Genomic DNA, 21,938 nt, shown 5'->3' on the forward strand with positions numbered 1-21,938 from the left:
ATGTGAGGTGCTGCATTTTGGGAAAGCAGGACTTATACACTTAATGGTAAGGTCCAATGGAGTGTTGCTGAACAAAGAGACTTGGAGTGCAGGTTCATAGCTCCTTGAAAGTGGAGTCACAGGTAGATAGGATAGTGAAGAAGGCGTTTGGTATGCTTTCTTTTATTGGTCAGAGTATTGAATACAGGAGTTGGGAGGTCATGTTGCAGCTGTACAGGACATTGGTAAGGCCACTGATGGAATATTGTGTGCAATTCTGGTCTCCTTCCTATCGGAAAGATGTTGTGAAACTTGAAAGGGTTCAGAAAAGATTTACAAGGATGTTGCCAGGGTTGGAGGATTTGAGGCTGAATGGGCTTGGGGCTGTTTTCTCTAGAGAGTCGGAGGCTAAAGGGTGTCCTTATAGAGTATTACAAAGTTATGAGGGGCATGCATAGGGTAAATAGGCAAAGTCTTTTCTCTGGGGTTGAGGAGTCCAGAACTAGACGGCATAGGTTTAGGGTCAGAGGGGAAAGATATAAAAGAGACCTGAGGAGCAACCTTTTCATACAGAGGGTGGTACGTGTATGGAATGAGCTGCCAGAGGAAGTGGTGGAGGCTAGTACAATTGCAGTATTTAAGAGGCATTTGGATGGGTATGAATAGGAAGGGTTTGGAGGGATATGGGCCGGGTGCTGGCAAGTGGGACTAGATTGGGTTGGATAGCTGATAGGCATGGACGGGTTGGACCGAAGGGTCTGTTTTCATGCTGTACATCTCTATGACTCTATGCCTGTTGGACAATGAGGATATTTTCTGCCTTTTTTGTAAATACCATCTCGTACAGTTTGTTGGCCATTTTTATCATGTGAATGTTTTTGTCTGGAATCATGTGAACATAGTTCTAAGTCTGGATTAATTGTTAACCAGTTTTTCCAATAGCTTGAGGATATGTTTAAATAAGAACTGGATTATTTTTGAATTGCTTAGATACATCCACTGAAAGGGTGTTCAACTCTGAACAGTGGTATACAAGGGAACCAATTAACCATCTTATTGATTACTTTGACACATTTATACTGATGGTGCAATTTAGTAATTTTGTGGGAATTGATTATCAGCATATTCCTCCAATCAAACTTCTCTCTTTCATACTGAATATATAATTCTACCATGTTGTGATTACAAGAGGTGGCACCTTTGCCTTGAAATTATTGATTAATCAAGTCTATTTGCACATTGGCACATGTAAAATAACCTGTTCCCTAGTTAGCTCTTGAATTATTTTGTTGTTTCCATTCATCATATCTCTCCTCACCTGATCCCTTTCTCCACTATTTAGTTTAAAGCCTTTCTTTTGTCCTATTATATGATTTGTCTGTCAGCACAGTCAAGATGCAGATCATCCCACTACTCCCAAGGTACTGCTGTCAGTCCACCAGGGATCCAAACCCACTTCCCCCACATCAATTCATGAGTCATGAATTCATCTCTCTAAAATTATCTATCCTATTCCAATTTTCTCATAGCTCAATGAATGATCGAGGGAGTATTACCTTGGATGTTCTGCATTTTAATTTAGTTCCTAACCCAACACTACCCCACCAAGCTGGGTCTCCCTTCTTAGTTTCCCCCTATGTTATAGAGATGTACAGCACAGAAACAGACCCTTTGGTCTAACTCCTCCATACCAACCAGATATCCTAACCTAATCTAACTTACCAGCACCCGGCCCATATCCCTCCAAACCCTTCCTATTCATATACCTTTTAAATGTTGCAATTGTACTAGCCTCCACCACTTCCTCTGGCAGCTCATTCTATACACGTACCTCTTTCTATGTTAAATATTAGCCACTTGGGTCTCTTTTATATCTTCCCCCTCTCACCCTAAACCTATTCCCTCTAGTTCTGAACTCTCACCACCCCAGGGTCTATTTATCCTATCCATGCCCCTCATGATTTTATAAACCTCTATAAGGTAACCCCTCAGCCTCCAACGCTCCAAGGAAAGCAGCCTCTGCCTATACAGCCTCTCCTTATAGCTCAATCCACCAACATTCTTCTAAATCTTTTCTGAACCCTTTCAAGTTTCACAGTATCCTTCTGATAGGAAGGAGACCAGAATTGCACGCAATATTCCAAAAGTGGCCAAACCTATGTTGTTGGTACTGACATGGACCTTGACAAATGGATTCTTCCCTTCCCATTTCATGTCATTCTTTAGCCCAAAACAGATATCTCAAAATACCAGATCAACTATGAGCCAGAGGGTGCCATTCAGTTAAGGAAAGATGGCATGTTCTTGGTACAGTGACATATCAGCAGCGTCACGATCAAAAGCAGGAGCTACTATTGACATTTACGAGGAAGAGAAAGGATTCATCTGCCACGGAGGTTGGGGAAATTGAAGTTTTAACAAGACCACTGATATGCTGGTAGCCCTGAACTGCCACTGAGAAGCTGCCTCATTCAGTCACTGGCTGTGTTTTGGTCATCATATGGTGCCTGCCAACTGTAAAATTCCACATCAGGGGCAGTACCAGGTCCCTTAATTACCTTTATCGGCCATATAATGGTCCTCCTGTGGTCATTTCGACTTTGATCTGGCCGTTTGGAAGTGGTCTGGAGACAGGCCTGTGACAGGGAACTAGCACATTGGCTGGCCACGCGAAATTTTGAAACTGTCCAACTCCATCTGACCCTATTTGACTTTGACGATGTGCCCTTGCAAAGAGGACGAGATATCGTGTGAAATGAGAAGCATCACAAGCTGCTGGATAATTAGCACTGCTCTCCTATTTTCCACATGAAAATGGCATCTTGCTCTTGTACTTCATTTTCATTTGTGTATATGTTTTCTTTCTGTCTCTGTATTTATCCAACTTTTCTTTCCCTGTCATTAATTTCTCTTGGTATTGAATATTACAGTGAATTAATTCAACACCAGTCTTTTAAAAAAAAAATTCTTAATGTCACCATTAAAGAGATATACTATTCCCCTATTGTTTACTTAGGATCCTAGATGCTCTGTTACCCTTGTTCCAGCAAAGCTGTGGCAAAATATTCTGAAAGCCAACCATCAAGAAGAGGTCTCATGACGACCACAAGGTAGACTACTCCAGAAAACCCTGGGCCACAGTGTTTCAGGTTTGATGAACTACTGGTCAGTCTGATTGCATAACATCAATGTTTCTGAAGGAATGGTCTAGTTAGCTGTGAGAGGGCAATTGTGTCTAGCATGGATCGAATGTCAGCATGGCTGTGAAGGACTTGCACTGCAGAACCATGTTGATTGCATTATAAATCAATGGGAATAAATCTACAGTCATGTGATGGTAACAAATTTCTCATTCTCTGCCCTGCTCAACTCTGCCGAGCTGTCACTGTGACTCAATTTAACTACTCATTCTCTTTCTCTGCGACAACATTATTCTCTATTATTTTCACGTCAAGTTGCCTCAAAACAAACGCGGGAACACAAAATCCAAGAACATGAGGTACAGTGCCTAACTTTTAATTAAAGATTGTTTTGAAAAGAGACAATGGCAGCAGTAAAAGCAAGTATGATTCATCATAAGAAACAATCAACAAGTCTAAAAACAACCATTTGGAAAAGAGACAGAGAGGAATAGGAGACAGGGGAAAAGAGAGGGGAATGACAGAGAGGGAAGCAGGAAGAGGGAACTGGAGAAATAGAATTAGCAGTAAATCTGACAGAGGGAAAGAGAAATCAAGTTTATAAAATAGCAACTAAATTAAAATATAAAATCTGAGCACTGGAGGAGACAAGGATTCAGCAACATAGTTAAGAAATACAACTTGAGTCAGTGAGAACACAAAATGAGAGTGAACAGTGAAATTGAGAGGTAAAAGAGATGAGGGAGTGAGAGACAGATAGACAAGCATACATACAGATAAACAGACAAAGCAGGAAGCCCAGAAAGCAAAAGGGAGTAGAGAGAGGACAGACAAAGAGCAAAAATCATGAGAGAGAGCATGAGAATGAAAAGAAAGGGGCTGCTGAATGAGGTTTACCAATTAGCCAACAGTACAGCCTGTTAAGAGTGAATAAAGGATAAAGATTTTTCAAGTGTGAGAATCAGATACAACAGAAAAACAACTCAGGAACAACAGGGGTGTGAGAAAAAAAACTGGACAAAACACAAGCAAGCAAACATGAAAGAAAAACTTGAAACTAATCAATGCAAAGTAAGACAGGGATATTGTAAGGTATGCAGACAAAGGAAAGTAGACATTACATGTGTAAAATATTTAATAAACACAGATTAAACAGTGATTGAAAGATAGACTTATCCAGTGAGTACACAAGGAGCTGTTTACTAATCAGCAAACATTATCCACAACTAAATTCCAAGACAGTAAAGTAATATAGATGCAATATTAGCACGATGTTACAAAACTCTGCCCTCCCAGTAGCTTTCTAGCTTTTTAATCTCAGGGTAGTAGACGGGCAACACGCTAGCAGATGGAGTATAACTGAGAAGTGCAACGTTTTTCATTTTGATCATTAAGAAAGGAATTGCAAACATTTTTAAAACGTATGAAACTTGTAAATGTTGATATTCAAAGTGATACCTCATAATAAGGAATAAAATAAATTAGCATGAAATAAAGGAAACACTTTGCATGCTGGAGAGCTGAAACAAAAACATATATTGATGGAGAAACTCAGCAGGTCTGGCAGCCTCTGTAGAGAGAGAGCAGAGTTAACATTTTGAGTCTGGTGATTCTTCACCAGAACTGTTAGCAGTCAGGAAAAAGTGGTATTTAAAGTTGGTTACTATACAGGCACAGCAAGCAATTAGGAATGTAAATGGCTTGTTGCTATTTTTCACAAGGAGATTGGATTACAATTCAAAAGAAATCTTACTGCAATTGCACGGGACTTTGGTGAGACCACATCTGGAATACTGCATCCTGCTTTGGTCTGCATATTTAGGGAATGATATATTTACATTGGACACAATACAGCAAAGATTCACCAAATTGGTGCATGGATTGAGAGGGCTGTCCCTTTATGACAGGCCAAGTAAATTCTGGTTTTCAATTCTCTGGAGTTTAGAAGAATGAGAAGAGATCCTATTAAAACATACAACATTATGAAGGGATTCAACAGGGCAAACAGTGACGGCTTGTGCTTGTTGAATATTAAACATAGGTGCATAGTCTTAGGTAAGGGGTTAATCACTTAGAATGAAGATCAGGAAAGATTTTTGCATTCCAAGCATTTTGAAAATTTAGAATTCTCTATCCCAGAAGGTTATGGATGTTCTTTCATTGAATATATTTAAGACTGGACAAACAGATACTTGGTCTCTCAAGGAATATGGAGAACAGGGGGAAAATGGAGTTGAAGCCAAGATCAGCCTTAATCATTGCAAGAGCAAGCTCGATGAACCATATGGTCCAATCCTACACCTACTTGTGGTTAAAGGAGAAAGTGAGGACTGCAGATGCTGGAGATCAGAGTTGAAAATGTGTTGCTGGAAAAGCGCAGCAGGTCAGGCAGCATCCAAGGAGCAAGAGAATCGAAGTTTCAGGAAATGAAGAAGGGCTCATGCCCAAAACGTCGATTCTCCTGCTCCTTGGATGCTGCCTGACCGGCTGCGCTTTTCCAGCAACACATTTTCAGTACTTGTGGTTAAACCCCATTCAATACTTGAGGACCAAACCGCTACCACCTTAAATAAGGACAGCAATGACATGGGAACACCACCAGCTCCAACCATCTTGCTCCCCCCTCCGCCACTGTCATTGCCTCATTAGCTTAATGAGGTTATTATTTAAGAAGGCTACCACTTACTTTAAAATAGCAGGGTTATTTGCATTTGCATTGTTGCTTTCTGTAATTTCTAGACTCAACACATCCAGACAAAATAAAGATAGCTAAAGTACTGTACAAACATTAATAAATAAGTTTTAAGAAAGAATCCAAGTGAGAGTGAATTGGCATTCCAGCCTTGTTACTTAGTGAGATAAAGGGACACTGTCATTCAATCCAATATCACAAAAAATGCTTCATTGAGAACAGAATGCATGTAAAGTGACATTATTGGTGACAAGAAAATTTGAGAATCAGCCACTTTCCCTATGAACTTCAGATTTTCACTAACAACTAATTCAGTAGATCTATTGATAATTAAAGATAATTTTCCATTCTACCAATAATACCCCTAAAGGTCCCAAACAAGGTAGTGTATTTCAGCTACACCTTCCTGGAGTGTAACAGTAACCAGAGTTACCATACCTAAAGGGGATTTCACAGTACCAGGGATAATGGTTCAGTTATCATTAGAATTGTTCCAGTATGGTCTGAGTGACTGACCTGTGAATGATGTGTCTGCTCTGCAGATAATCCAATGCCAGAGCCAGCTCACAAATATAATGTTTCACTGTTTCCTCCTTAAAGTGAACATTCTGTTGTAAATGGTAACGAAGGTCTCCGCCCAGGAGGAGGTCCACTACCATGAACATATCTTCCTCATCTTGAAATGAATACCTGAAAGGCAGAGGGGAGCCAAGATTATTAATGAGCTTTACCAAACCTTTAATCCACATCTGACTAAATCTAAAAGACAAATTATGGCCACCCTTAAAAAGACCAAACGGTGACCAGTGCACACAATTTTGGTCTCCAAATCAGTAAAATGTTATAGAGGCAGGGGGAAAGATGCATAGGGATATTTGCAAGGATAACAGCAAAACTCAGAGGTTATGTGTATCAGGAAGGATCGAGGCTGGGAGGAGCTCAGGTGATGAGAGAGTTTGGGAAAATGTTTCCTGTTTAAAAGGGAATATAAAACTAGGACTTACATTAATATAAGACTGTCACTACTAAATTCAATTGAGAATTCCAGAAACAATATCTCTACCTCAAGAGCAGTGGTAATGTAGAACTTTCTACTCAAAGTACTAGAAGCAACATCAAACATGCCTTTAAGTGAATGTTAGATAAATAAATGAAGAAAGAAATAGAATGCTGTGTTATTGTTGGATGAAGAGTTCTCACAGGAGGTACAGATCAATTGAGTTAAATAGTCTGTCTCTATGCTGCAAATCTTTTATAATTTTATATTCAAAGTGAAAAATATTCTTGAAACAGATCCAACTAGATGCTGCAGTGATTAAACTAATGAGCAATTTGGCCCAATTTTGTATTGGGTAAGATAATTATATCAAGATCAAACTGAACTTTGATCAACACATGTTCCCAGTTGACTTTATAGTGCTTAGCTCAGCTTCCAAAGTAATTAACTGGCTGCAAAATACTCAGGACATAATGAGGATGTTAGAAATTATTGCATAAATGCAAATTCTGCCATTACTTCAGTACAGTGTGACTTTGTACAGTCCCAAAATGCTTTTAAACAAAGAACTAAAGTGATACTAATTGACAACTGCTTGTTTTATGATCCCACCTGATAGTACTACTGGACAAGTCAGATTCCAGAATGAAATTTGGCTTGGTAGATCATATGCTCTTTTTAAAAGTTGGTTAACTTAAAGTGGTTAATCACAGACAGACTCTCTTTAAAATATTTTTTAAAAAGCTATCAATATGGAAGACAGTTGCAAGATCTAAAACACACAGTAAAACAAAGTTTCAATCCATTTAATGACACGCAATTACAGAGACTCAACTCTAAAGAAATTATATCCCATGTCTTGAATTTTTAAGGTTTTTTTTAAACTGACTCTTGAAATTTTCTTGGCCTTGCACTGTGAAATTTTCTACAAAATTGAGAGCCTAAACTTTTCCAATTCTAGTAACCTGCAGATTTCTTACCAAACTCTCCTGGTTTAGAAGTTTCACAAACTAAATCCTTTGCTGAGGTAACTTTACTCCTAAACTGCCCTTTAGGAGTAAAGTTACCTCTACTCCTAGAATCCTTCTTCTAGGAAAAAGAAACTAAACTTGCTTCTAAAGTCAACACAGGTGTCTTCTGAACTGGAAAACCTGCTTTTTGAAGTTTTTTTAAAAACCTACTCATCCTAGATTCATCCCAACTGAAAACAAAGCTTTAAGTGGTTATTATATTTGTCAAGAATACAACAGTATAACCGCCTTTCCTGATTGTTCCCTCAACTCTTGTCATGTAGTGATGGTGTCCCTACTTCTGAACCAGAGATCTGGGTCCAAATTTCCACCCAGCATTCTCTCTAATCTTTTTGCCGCTGCAATAGCACCCAAGGTCTGAGCTTGGCAGCAACTTATGGGACCAGAAGTCAATGCTGCAATTGGCTTGCCAGTACTGATTGTTGCACATGGAGTCTTGGAGTTGCTGTGCAGTTTAGAGACAATATTGGTCTCACCTGCTCCAGAGATGTATCATAATACATTTGAACAGGTTGATTAAAATATCCAATAAACAACTTGCCATTAACACCACAGGGGTGTGCAGTCAACTGCTCTCGGCCACATACTAGATTAGATTTGGGCGGCACGGTGGCACAGTGGTTAGCACTGCTGCCTCACAGCGCCAGAGACCCGGGTTCAATTCCCGCCTCAGGCGACTGACTGTGTGGAGTTTGCACATTCTCCCCGTGTCTGCGTGGGTTTCCTCCGGGTGCTCCGGTTTCCTCCCACAGTCACAAAGATGTGCGGGTCAGGTGAATTGGCCATGCTAAATTACCCGTAGTGTTAGGTTAAAGGGGTAAATGTAGGGGTATGGGTGGGTTGCGCTTCGGCGGGTCGGTGTGGACTTGTTGGGCCGAAGGGCCTGTTTACACACTGTAAATAATCTAATCTAATCTAATCTAATCACTATTCTAGAAGGATCTCTGACCTTTTTCTGAAAAGAAAACTCTTCATATAAATAATCAACTATTTGAAATCCAAACTCCAATACTTTATTTATATATTTATTTATCTTTCATGACTCACAAATTAAGTAAGCACTTGGATAAAGTGCAGTATTTAATGGTTGTTCTGTTCAATTTATTACCAGAAAAGTCATCATATTATGCATTAACTTTAAATCACTGGTAATTCTTTGAAGGTATCTCATTGCAGATTTATTGTCTAGAGTTAGAATGAGTTTTTCCCCCTACCTTTTCTACCAATTAGCTCAGCTAATCAAACAATACAAATGACAGGGACTTGGAAACCAGAGGGAGGAGAGAAAATTTGTTAAGGACATTGAATGGCAGCTCAGTAAACCAATTACATTACATAAAGAGTAAAGAGTCAGAGATCATTCTTTGTCTGTTTCCATCTGCACACAGAAAAGAGTGATAATCTAAAGCAATGGGAGACACAATGTGTTAAAAAAGCCATGAGACTCAGGTCTCATTCTGCGAAAATGTATGGTTCATCAGCACAAATTGTGGACGTAGATTGGATAATGCAAACTTTCTACTGAATGGGTTTAGCGATTTTCTATTAGCGATCTTCTACATCGCAGTTTTCGGTAGCATTATTTTCTACAATGCGATGTTGCTACGGGGCTACGGGGAGAATGCGGGTAAGTGGAGTTGAAATGCCCATCAGCCATGATTGAATAGCGGAGTGGACTCGATGGGCTGAATGGCCTTACTTCCGCTCCTATGTTTTATGGTCTTTGGTATGGAAAACCTATGGCCTGAGACAGAAGAGGTTGTTGTCAGTTAGTTGTGGGTCTGCTGGCTTGTAAATGTACCCTCCATATCTCCATCCACCCAAGTCCATTGGAATGCATGGTCTGGTATCTCATGTTATAAAATGGAATAAGAAACAAATATCTCATACTGGGAAAACATCTCTATCATTCACATATTCTATGCAAAATAAATCAAATTGCTGGTTGATAATTGTGTTTTGTCTCAGTAGAATGCTTTCATGTCAGATTTCTGTAAAGACAGGAGAATGCAAGAGGAAACATGTGCATGATTACAGGACAAAAAAGTTCACTTTACAATTCCCACGCTACGCAATTGTTTAATTAGCTTTTGGGTGGTAAAGATACCCTTCACTGTGAAGACTAAGTTTGTTTTATAGGAGTGGCTGTTGGTAGTGAATATATGGTACCTTTTAATGCAGAACCATAACATTTCGAATACTTTATTCACATACACACTATCAGGACAAAAAAATCAGTAAAATAAATATTTTATCCAATGTTAAATACTGAATTTTACCTGATTGTCTACCTGGTTTATGATTCACGAGTATTTTGGAAAGTATTTGCATTTGGAGCACTGAGCGCATTCGCAGATTCCATAGCCAAGGAAGGATACAGGTCGTTCTGCTATAACGTGACAGTTGTGTTCCTGTGCAACATCGCGTTGTAGAAAATAATGCTACCGAAAACCGCGATGTAGAAGATCGCTAATAGAAAATCGCTAAACCCATTCAGTAGAAAGTTTGCATTATCCAATCTACGTCCACAATTTGTGCTGATGAACCATACACTTTCGCAGAATGACTTGTGGATGTAGGTTTGCTCGCTGAGCTGAAAGGTTCATTTCTAGACGTTTCATTACCTTAATAGATAACATCTTCAGTGGACCTCATGTGAAGCAATACTGAAAATTCCTGCTTTCTATTTATATGTTTGGCTTTCTTTGAAAGCAGGAATTTTCAGCATTGCTTTGCATGAGGTCCACTGAAGATGTTACCTAGTCAGGTAACGAAATGTCTGGAAATGAACCTTTCAGCTCAGCGAGCAAACCTACATCCAAAACCTCAACCTGAGCTACAAATCTTCTCAAAACTCGCTAAAAATGACTTATTACCTTTACTTGGAGACAGCACAGCAAGGTTTCAGCAGATTAGTTTGTGGGATGAGAATGTTTTCTAAAAATGAGAAGCTCAGTAAATCAGGTCAATATTCTTAGATTAGATTACTTACAGTGTGGAAACAGGCCCTTCGGTCCAACAAGTCCACACCGACCCACCGAAGCGCAACCAACCCAGACCCATTCTCCTACATTTACCCCTTCACCTAACACTACGGATAATTTAGCATGGCCAATTCACCTAATCTGCACATTTTTGGACTGTGGGAGGAAACCGGAGCACCCGGAGGAAACCCACACAGACACGGGGAGAATGTGCCTGTGAGAGATAATCTCATTGAGACATGCAAATTTCTGAAGGAGTTCAACAGGGTAGACACAAAGATTGCCCCCAATAGCTGGGTAATCTACTACCTGAGACCACAGCTTTAGGATAAGATATTAAACACTGAGAACCAAAATGTGGAGAAATGTTTCAAACCCGAAGATTAAGAGTCTTTGAAATTCTCTATCATGGCGGTTATCAAAGCTCTAATATTGAATATATTTAAGATTGCAATAGAATGATTTTAGACTCTCGTGAGTTGAAGGAGTGGGCAGGAAAGAAATTGAAGATCAGTCATGATTATGTGGAATGCCATAGCAGGCTCATGAGGTCATTTTGTGTACCTCCTGGTCCTTTTTCTGCTCTGCCTTTCTTCTTGAGCAGTGACCTAGGCATTTTCAGTCAAGACTCCATCTGCCCATCAACAAATAATATAGTATATAATGGTAACACTCCAAGAACCTTCCTTTTAATACTTCTTGCAAGCTTGGATCACACATAAAACAAGGGCTGATCCTAGTGTAATTAACAACTGAGCACCAGGGTCCCAGATTTGATTCCAGCCTCGGGCGACTGTCTGTGTGGAGTTTGCACATTCTCCCTGTGTCTGCGTAGGTTTCCTCTGGGTGCTCCGGTTTCCTTCCACAGGTCCAAAGATGTACAGGTCAGGTGAATTGGCCATGCTAAATTGCCCATAGTGTTAGGTGCATTAGCCAGAGGGAAATAGGACGGGGTAGGTTACTCTTCGGAGGGTCGGTGTGGACCTGTTGGGCCGAAGGGCCTGTTTCCACACTGTAGGGAATCTAATCTATAGTAAGTCATTAATCTTCCAATTATATTGTATGACAAGGCCATTGCCAACAATTGCAGTGCGTATCAACTGGTGTATTATTATGGTGATGAATGAACTAAAAGCATTTCATTACAAAAGCAGGAATTGGTTCACTGAGCTGCTACATTGTCTCTGGAATTTAGAAGACTAAGGAGTGATCAGGTCAAAGTCTTCAAGATATTAACTGGAAAAGACAGGATAAATAAATTATTTCCACTATTTGGGTTTCTAGAACTAGGGTACATAGTCTGAGAATGAGGAGCAGATTATTCAGGAGAGATGTGAGGAAACAATTCTACGTGTAAAGCATAATAGGTGCTCGCAATTCTATTTCACAAACATTAGTGAATGCTACATTAGTTGTTAGTTTTAAATCTGAGACAGATATATTTTTGTCATGCAAAGGTACTAAGGGATAATGGCCAAAGGCAATTAAATGGAGTTCGGCCACAGATCAGTCATGAACTCATTGAATGGTGGAATAGGCTTAATGGCCTATTCCCGTTCCTGTATAAGTGAATCAGTGGGGTCCTAAAATGGCATGTCTGACAACTGGCAGTGTTAAAAAGACCATGGAATGGATTTTGAAATTAGCTGACATTGTTTCTTCCACTCTTCAGTTCATCTTTACTGATCGTACGATTTGTTTAATATTCTGAGGGGATGCTTTGTGAAATTGCTTCACATTCCCAAAGGCATTTAGGAAATATTCTTCTACATTTAGTTGTTTATCTGTACCACATTAGTTGCTTTCCATAGGTGCCATTTTTCAAGGTTACATCAGCACAGCACCTCCTCATCTGTTAACATTGATCCTTATAATTTGAATTCTATTGCAGATGTTTTTTCAGCTCCTTTGAACTAGATAACTGTCATAGTATTGCTTTGTTTTACTTAAAATCTGTTTCAAATACTCATTACGACCCTAACCTACCACCTTAGTTTTCCATTACAATGGGGAATTAAATTGTTGGCAATTTAGGTGCTACACATATAGTTTGAGAAAAGATGATCTGAATGATTTTCATTCCATTCAATATGATCTTAAATTATTGCACAAGCATACTCACACATGAAAATTATGCCTTAAGTGTAATTGAATTAATTATCTCAGCTGCTGTGATTTCTTGGCACGCAAAGACAAGAATTTGGAACAGAGCATTACTGCAGATCTTGCTACAAATCAGAATAAATTCTCTAGCCAGTTTACTACTAAACACTAGTAGTGAGCAACAAGAGGTATCTTTTCACACACTGTATTTCATGCATGAATTATGTTCAGACATGGTTTTAATTTTATATATTAAAGGCCCTGTGGTTCATCATGCTCATCTAATCAGTACCTTAGCTACAAAGGCTGACAAAATCTTAAGTTTTGTTTTCAGTCTGTGTTAATTCAGCTGATCCCAATCATTTAGTATAAATATTTTTGGATGAACTGGCAGAGAAACCCATCCCTTACTTAAAAAGGTCTTCAAAGCAAATCATAGAGGAGTTTACACCAGCACAGTTTCTGCCTCTTGTTGGATAGTGAACTTTCTTTGGAGCAACGTAGCGTTCACCAAGGGCCTGATGCGGAGATGCACATTTGGTACAGTTAAAGCCATTGTGTCATGAAGGTTAGTGGCAACTTTCTCAACCTGGATTTTCATTTTAGAAATAGGAAGCTCGAGCCAGAAACATTAGGCCACATGGGAATAATTTCAACAGAACAGATGTTCAGACATCTATTTTTCTAGGAGGCCTCAGGCTGAATGCTTGACTAAGCTCCAAGATTCACGAATAGATTTGTTCAGTAGAGTGTTTTGCTCACATGTTAAAATGGGACAATTGACTAAAGTTTCTGTTATTGATGCATTCTTAGCTATGCCTGATTAGTACTTTGTAGTTTCTTTCAAAGCAGATTTCTGAATGGATGTCTTCCTTCAATCTGCCTTTCATAACTTGCCATTGTTATTAGATGGCTCATTGATTCTGAGCAAATCACACACTGAATTGAGTGCGGATGAAGTGGTAACAGATCAAGGAGTTGGTATGAGGTGATCAAAGTGGTATGGGCAGGACAATATAAACATAATTTTCAAAAGGTTTCCAAATTCAACCTATAGTTAATGAATCCTCTGAGGGAATGTGAGCTGAGAGTCTAAGAAAAGTTTGCCCAACTACAAAAATTGCACTGGGGTATGAGATGCTGACTCCAATAATATAACCAGTCAAGTTGAAGTGAGAGATGTGGACTTACTACTCACACTCTTAATCCACACACTGAAAATTGCCAGCTGTATGAATGGGGATGCAATTACAGGAATCTGGTCCTGACTGTTCATTTCTAAAGACATTCAGCATCAGCCCAACTCCACAGAAATCTAGCCCTTCTAGCTTGCAAGAGTAGAAAAAAGACATTAAAATAATTGAGTCCAGAAGTAAAAAATGATGAAGAATGTTTCATCAACCAAAGAACTGAGATGGGGAGTAGAGGTGGGCACAGTGGCAGAGATGTAAGTAGATAGTTTTGGCATTGGACAAAATATGAGCTTTGAAACTAAGCACAGGGCCAAGTAGAATAGCAAGGTTTGGTATGGTCTGGTTCATTTGGAGGAGGAAGTGGGGAGAAGGGTAGAATTGTTAGCATGGAATTGTAATTTACAGTGAGGACTGAAAATGATGATTTTGACCTTCCTGTTCTTAAATTGAAGCAACATTTGATCTCATATAAATATTCAGTCAGCAATCAAGGAAACACTGAAAGGTGGTAGAGCAATCAACTTCAATAACAAGTTTCAGTACCATAAATTGAGCTCTCCTGTTTTATAGGAGTACATTAAAAAATGATAATAAGCTTCCACAGTGCAAGTACTATGCAGAGACAAGGAGTCAAGCTCAGATTAGGGAAATGGAACAAACAAGTTTGCTTTAACAAACTTGCACAAGTTCAGATAAAGAACAGATTGACCAGAGAAGCAGTAATGGCAATTTTGAAAGGAAACATGCGAGATACGTGGAAGAAAAGAGGAATATAGAAATGAAATTTTGCAATGTCGGGGAGTTTTCACACTTGTCCCATCTCTTGTCATCAAAACAAATAGAATGCTTTCAATTATTACATAAGAAAATGACCCTTTCTCACAAGAATAGTCCCAGGAATGAAAAGCTTAAATGTATAAGGAATGTTTGAGAACTCTGGGTGTACACTCGACGGGAGTTTAGAAGGATGAGGGGGGATCGAATTGAAACTTACAGAACACTGAATGGTCTGGACAGAATGGATGTTGGGAAGATGTTTCCATTGTTAGAAGAGACTAGGGCTCGAGGGCACAGCTTTAGAGGAAAACAACATTTTAGAACAGAGATAAGGAGAAAAGTCTTCAGCCAAAGAGTGGTGAATTTGTGGAATTCACTGCCACAGAAGGCTGTGGAGGCCAGGTCACTGAGCATGTTTAAGAAGGACATAGATGCTGGATCCAAGATGGCGGCGACCCAGTAAGACTGAGTCTATAGTGCTCCTCCCAAGACTTGGGCACAGTGGGTCACCTACCCCCTACCAAGATGTTAAATTTCTAATAAAAATATCTAAAAAAAAAAGAAGGACATAGATAGGTTCTTGATTGTCAAGGGGATCAAAGGTAGAAAGCGGGAGAATGGAGTTGAGAAACTTATCAGCCATGATTGAATGGTGGAGCAGACTCAATGGACTGAATGGCCGACTTTCTGCTCCTATGTCTTATATTCCTATAACTACCTAGAACCATCTCCTAAACATGCTTTAAAGAGAGGGCAAATGGCGATGTAACAACATTGTCATTGGTACTGGACTAGTAATTCAAAGTAATTCATCATTCCTGATGAAGGGCTTATGCCCAAAATGTCAATTCTCCTGCTCCTCAAATGCTGCCTGCCCTGCTGTGCTTTTCCAGCGCCACACTTTCGACTCTGATTTCCAGCATCTGCAGTCCTCACCTTCTGCTAGTAATTCAAAGGCCCAGGCCAGTGGTTTGTGGACACTACCATAGTAGGAAGTGAAGTTTGAATCAATGAAAATCCGGAACCAAAAAAAAGCTAGCCTACTGGTGACCATATAGCAATCGCTGACTATTACTAACAAAAACCTACCTGTCATCTCTCTCTTTCTGCCATCAGTCCCTCTGTTGAACTCACGATTTATAGAACATAGAACAGAGAACACTACAGCGCAGTAGAGGCCCTTCAGCCCTCGATGTTACTCTGCCCTGTGAAACCAATCTGAAGCCCATCTAGCCTACACTATTCCATTCTCGTCCATATGCCTATCCAATGACCATTTAAATGCCCGTAATGTTGGCAGGCACTGTTGCAGGCAATGCGTACCATGCCCCACTACACTCTGAGTAAAGAAACAACCTCTGACATCTATCCTAAATCCGTCACCTCTCAATTTGAAGCTCTGCCCCCTCGTGCAATCCAGCACCACCCTCAAAAAAAGACTCTCACTGTTTAACCTTCTGATTATCTTATATATCTCAATTAAGTCACCTCCCAACCTTCTTCTCTCTAATGAAAACTGCCTCAAGCCCCTCAACCTTTCCTCATATGACCTTCCCTCCACACCAGGCAACATCCTAGTAAATCTCCTCTGAACCCTTTCCAAAGCTTCCACATCTTTCCTATATTGCGGTGACCAGAACTGCATGCAATACTCCAAATGCGGCCACGCCAGAGTTTTATACAGCTGCAGCATGACCTCATGGTTCTGAAACACGATCCCTCTACCAATAAAAGCTAACACACCATATGCATTCTTAACAGCCCTATCAACCTGGGTGGGTACTTTGAGGGATCTGTGTACATGGACACTGTACATGGATCTATGTACATGCTCATCTACACTACCAAGAATCTTTCCATCCGCCCAGTATTCTGCATTCCTGTTACTCTTTCCACAGTGAATCACCTCATACTTTTCTGCATTAAACTCCATTTGCCACCTCTCAGCCCAGCTCTGCAGCTTATCTATGTCTCTGTGTAACCTATAACATCCTTCGTCACTCTCCACAACTGTACTGAGCTTAGTGTAGTCTGCAAATTTACTAACCCATCCTTCTATGTCCTCATCCAGGTTGTTTATAAAAATGACAAACAGCAGTGGACCCAAAACAGATCCTTGTGGTACACCACTACTAACTCAACTCCAGGATGAATATTAGCCATTAACCACCACCCTCTGTCTTCTTTCAGTAAGCCAATTTCTGATCCAAACCACAAAATCGCTCTCAATCCCATGCCTCTGTATTTTGTGCAGTAGCCTACCATGGGGAACCTAATCAAACGCCTTACTGAAACCCATATACACCACATCAACTACTATACCCTCATCCACCTGTTTGGCCACCTTCTCAAGGAACTCAATGAGGTTTGTGAGGCATGACCTACCCTTCACAAAACTGTCTTGACTATTCCTAGTGAACTTATTCTTATCGAGATGATTATAAATCCTATTTCTTATAACCTTTCCCAACACTTTACCCACAACGGAAGTAAGGGTCGCTGGTCTATAATTACAAGGGTTGTCTCTATTCCCCTTCTTGAACATTTGCTATCCTCCAGTTTTCTGGTACTATTCCTGTAGACAATGACAACATAAAGATCAAAGCCAAACACTCGACAATCTCCTCCCTAGCTTCCCAGAGATTCTTAGGATAAATCCAATCTGGCCCAGGGGATTTATCTATTTCCACACTTTCCAGAATTTCTAACATCTTCTCTTTGTGAACCTCAATCCCATCTAGTCTAATAGCCTGTATCTCAGTATTCTCCTCGACAACATTGTCTTTGTCTTTTTCCAGTGTGTATGATTTCTGTGTAAGGACCTCTCACAAGGCTGCATGTATTTGTCCAAGGTTAACTTTGCAGCTTTCCCATTTGGCATAGACCTTGCTTACCACTATTTGAACACAAGCAGCAGGATGAAGTACTTAAGGGACAACTAAAGGGCCTTCATTAGCCTCTGGTTAGGAACCACACCTCAATTCATTCTGCACAGGACTTAAATGGAAAGAATTAAGTCAGCAACAGGTTCTTTGTCTGAATCTTTGCCTCCATTTGCATCTTTATCCATTCTCTGGAGCATTAAATTTTACCTTAAGTCTTTATCTACAAAGAGAAGCTCAAAGCCATCAGTAACCCCTCAGTTTTGCTACTATCTAAATAAATTTTCTTTGCACTTGTATTTTGTTTTAACAAATATGGAGGTTAGAATTACACACAGTGTTCCAAAACTGAATTGACTGGTGTTCATACAGTCCAGAAGAGTGTCTTCAGCCTTTCAAGTCTGTACCATCAAACATACACTACTATCTACACTAATCCCATTTCCCACACTAGGCCCACAGCCTTATGTGTAGTGACACTACAAGTGCTCATCCAAGTACTTTTTGAAGGTTGTGAGGTTAATGTGTATTTAACACAAATAAATCCCAATGCTTTGGTAGTAATTTAGTTGCTTTGTGAAGCTGTGCTGCTGTTTTTATTGACTTCTCTTGTATCCCTCTATGCTTTTGTGTCCTTTTTTTTAAGATATAGGTGCTGTTTCTATCTTTCCTAGCAAAGTGCATCATCTCAACATTTTAAAGTTGATTCGCTGCTTATATGCCCTGAATTACACAACATGTTTTGTCACGGACAAATCATAAGCACCCAGTTTGGCCCTGGTTTGGTGTCTCTTTTATTAAATTCAGGCATGCTATAGCTTAGCAGCTAAATGCAATTCAAGTTCTTGTACAAAGCTAAACCCAACGAAACAAAGTTTCAGCAGTCTTGAAGGAAGAATTAATTCAGCCTTTCAAGATTTAGATTTAGATTTAGATTAGATTTAGATTAGATTACAGTGTGGAAACAGGCCCTTCGGCCCAACAAGTCCACACCGACCCGCCGAAGCGAAACCCACCCATACCCCTACATTTATCCCTTACCTAACATTACGAGCAATTTAGTATGGCCAATTCACCTGACCCTGCACATCTTTGGACTGTGGGAGGAAACCGGAGCACCCGGAGGAAACCCACGCAGACACGGGGAGAACGTGCAAACTCCACACAGTCAGTCGCCTGAGGCAGGAATTGAACCCGGGTCTCTGGCGCTGTGAGGCAGCAGTGCTAACCACTGCGCTACCGTGCCGCCCACTGAGATGATGCTGAGATGATGTTATGATGGGCATAACTTCCTTCATCTGTCAACAAAGTCATGGGCGATGCAGTTCAGGAGGTGACCAGTCTCCTGAAAGTTTTAATTTTTAATGACTTCCATTATTTCATCTCCTTGCTGCAATAAATGCTGAAAGTTTGACCCTGCTCCTGCAAACTACTGTTCTGTTCCAGTCCCCATGATTTCCCTTTAAGATGTTTCTCCAGGCCCATGACAATCAGTTGTCTTACTAGATTTAACATCTTTCCACAAACATCATTAATTAATGCAAATTAAGCTCAAACATGCATATTTATTGTGCCTCTCACTGACACCCCATACACTGTCAGCCTGATCTGTGCTACGTAGGATTTACACCCTGTGAATTTAAAAGTACCAAAGAGAACCTTCAAAGTAAGGGGGGTCGGGGGTGGGGGGGACGTGAGAGGTGGGGTGGGGGGGCCGCGGGTGCATGATATAATATAAGAAAGTCCAGAGCTGATTGACTTTAATGAGACCAGAAATGAAGGACTTCATTTACCAGGAGACCTAGGAGAAACTTGGATTATTCTGTTTTGAGCAGAAAAAGGTTGAGAGGAAATTTAAGAGGTGTTCAAATGATGAAAGGCATTGATAGAATGGACAGGAAGAAACTGTTTCCACTGGCAGGAGGACTGTTAACCAGAGGACGCAGGCTAACGATAATTGGCGAAAGAATCATTTGGGAAATAAGGAGAACTCTTTTTGTAGAATGCGTCATTGTGATCTAGAATACATTGTCTTAAAGGCTGTTGTATGGCTTCTTAAAATAGGAACAAAGTTACAGATCTATTGGAAAAGAGCAGGGAAGTGGAATTAATTGGATAGTTGTTTTCAGACAGTCAACACAGGCACAATAGGACAAACAACTCTCCTTCTGTGCTGTATGATTTCATGACATAATTTAACTAAGACAAGATCTCCCAGCAGTGATAAAGAAAAACAATGAGGGAAAACACTATAAAAGTAAGTTACAGCAAGTTAGCTTAGTCCTTGGACTTATTATCCCTTTGTGAACTTAGACAGAAAGTATATCTTTGCACAGGCTAAGTCTATTAAAATGGATTTTTATTTCACTGCTTTGTTAATCTAGTGATGTTATTGAACCTTACACAGATGGATTGCTGAAGGCATGGTCAAAGCTTTAAGGAGTTGCCTGTGGTTATGTGCGTGCACATGCATGCAAAAAAGACCAATAGTTTCTAAAATTCTGACGTGTGTCAGCATTGTGCATCCCACAAAAACAAACAGGTCTACTGAGGTTCATTTATTTTGAGCCAATCATTTCAGTTTTAAAATATCACCTTTTTGATAAATCTCATTTGGAAACCAAAATAAACTGACCTCTGTGTTCAAAAGTGTTTTCTGATTAAAAAAGCAAAAAGTGCTGGAAAAGCTCAGCAGAACTGACAACATCTATAGAGGAAAACAGAGTGAACATGTTGAGTACAGTGATTCTTCATCCGAACACAAAATAGCTGAGTAAGGTTGGTAATAATGCTGATAACTGGGGAATGAATAGAGTACTTGGAGACAGTGCCCAGAGAGAGAGAGAAAACAAAGGCGAGGTAAAGAGAGAGATTACATAGAAACATAGAAAATAGGTGGAGGAGTTAGCCAATAGGCTCTATGGGCCTGCACCACCATTTAATATGAACATGGCTGACCATGTAATTTTAGTATATCACTCCTGCTTTCTTTCCATAATCCTTGATCCCTTTAGTTGCAAGGGCCATGTCCAGCTCCCTCTTAAATACATCTAATGAATTGGCCCCAACAGCTTCCTGTGGGAGAGAATTCTACAGGTTCACAACGCTGAGTGAAGAAATCCTTTCTCATCTCTGTTCTCTACCCCTCATTCTTAGATTGTGATCTCTAGTTCTGGACTTCCCCAACAATGGGAACATTTTTCCCACATCTAGCCTGTCCAGTCACATTAGGATTTTATATGTTTCCATGAGATACCCGTTAAGCTTCTAAATTCCAGTGAGTACAAACCCAGATGATCCAGTCTTTCCTCATATACCAGCACAGCCGTCCCAGGAATCAGTCTGGTGAAACTTTGATGGACTCAATAGCAAGCACGTTCTTCCTCAGACTAGGAGAGCAAAGTTTCACACAATACTCAAGGTATGGCCTCACCAAGGCCCTGTATAACTGCAGCAAGACATCCCCACTCTGATATTCAAATCCTCTCTCTATGAAGGCCTGGTGCCATTAGCTTTCCTCACTGCCTGCTGCACCTGCATGCCAACCTTCAGCGACTGTTCCACCATAACAGCCAGGTCTTATTTTTTCCTAAACTGCCACCATTCAGATAATAGAGGAGAAAGTGAGGACTGCAGATGCTGGAGATCAGAGCTGAAAATGTGTTGCTGGAAAAGCGCAGCAGGTCAGGCAGCCTCCAAGGAGGAGAATCGACGTTTCGGGCATGAGCCCTTCTTCAGGAATGAGGAAAGTGTGTCTAGCAGGCTAAGATAAAAGGTAGGGAGGAGGGACTTGGGGGAGGGGCGTTGGAAATGCGATAGGTGGAAGGAGGTCAAGGTGAGGGTGATAGGCCGGAGAGGGGGTGAGGGCAGAGAGGTCAGGAAGAAGACTGCAGGTTAGGAAGGCGGTGCTGAGTTTGAGGGTTGGGACTGATAGAAGGTGGGGGGAGGGGAAATGAGGAAACTGGAGAAATCTGAGTTCATCCCTTGTAGTTGGAGGGTTCCTAGGCGGAAGATGAGGCGCTCTTCCTCCAGGCATCGTGTTGCTATGGTCTGGCGATGGAGGAGTCCAAGGACCTGCATGTCCTTGGTGGAGTGGGAGGGGGAGTTGAAGTGTTGAGCCATGGGGTGGTTGGGTTGGTTGGTCCGGGTGTCCCAGAGGT

At 40.5% G+C, this 21,938-nt stretch overlaps 1 protein-coding gene across 2 annotated transcripts in view; it reads right to left on the reverse strand.

Moving 5' to 3' along the window:
• LOC122556786 (serine/threonine-protein kinase 32A-like) overlaps window positions 1-21,938 on the reverse strand; it is a 303,260-nt gene that overhangs the window by 189,677 nt on the left and 91,645 nt on the right. For both annotated transcript variants that reach the window (XM_043703955.1, XM_043703956.1), the window contains exon 4: window positions 6,328-6,501. In XM_043703955.1, coding sequence (XP_043559890.1) covers window positions 6,328-6,501 — 174 coding nt within the window. The remainder of the gene's footprint in view (window positions 1-6,327; window positions 6,502-21,938) is intronic.

The sequence above is a fragment of the Chiloscyllium plagiosum genome, chromosome 14, assembly GCF_004010195.1.
Source record: "Chiloscyllium plagiosum isolate BGI_BamShark_2017 chromosome 14, ASM401019v2, whole genome shotgun sequence".
NCBI lineage: Eukaryota > Metazoa > Chordata > Chondrichthyes > Orectolobiformes > Hemiscylliidae > Chiloscyllium > Chiloscyllium plagiosum.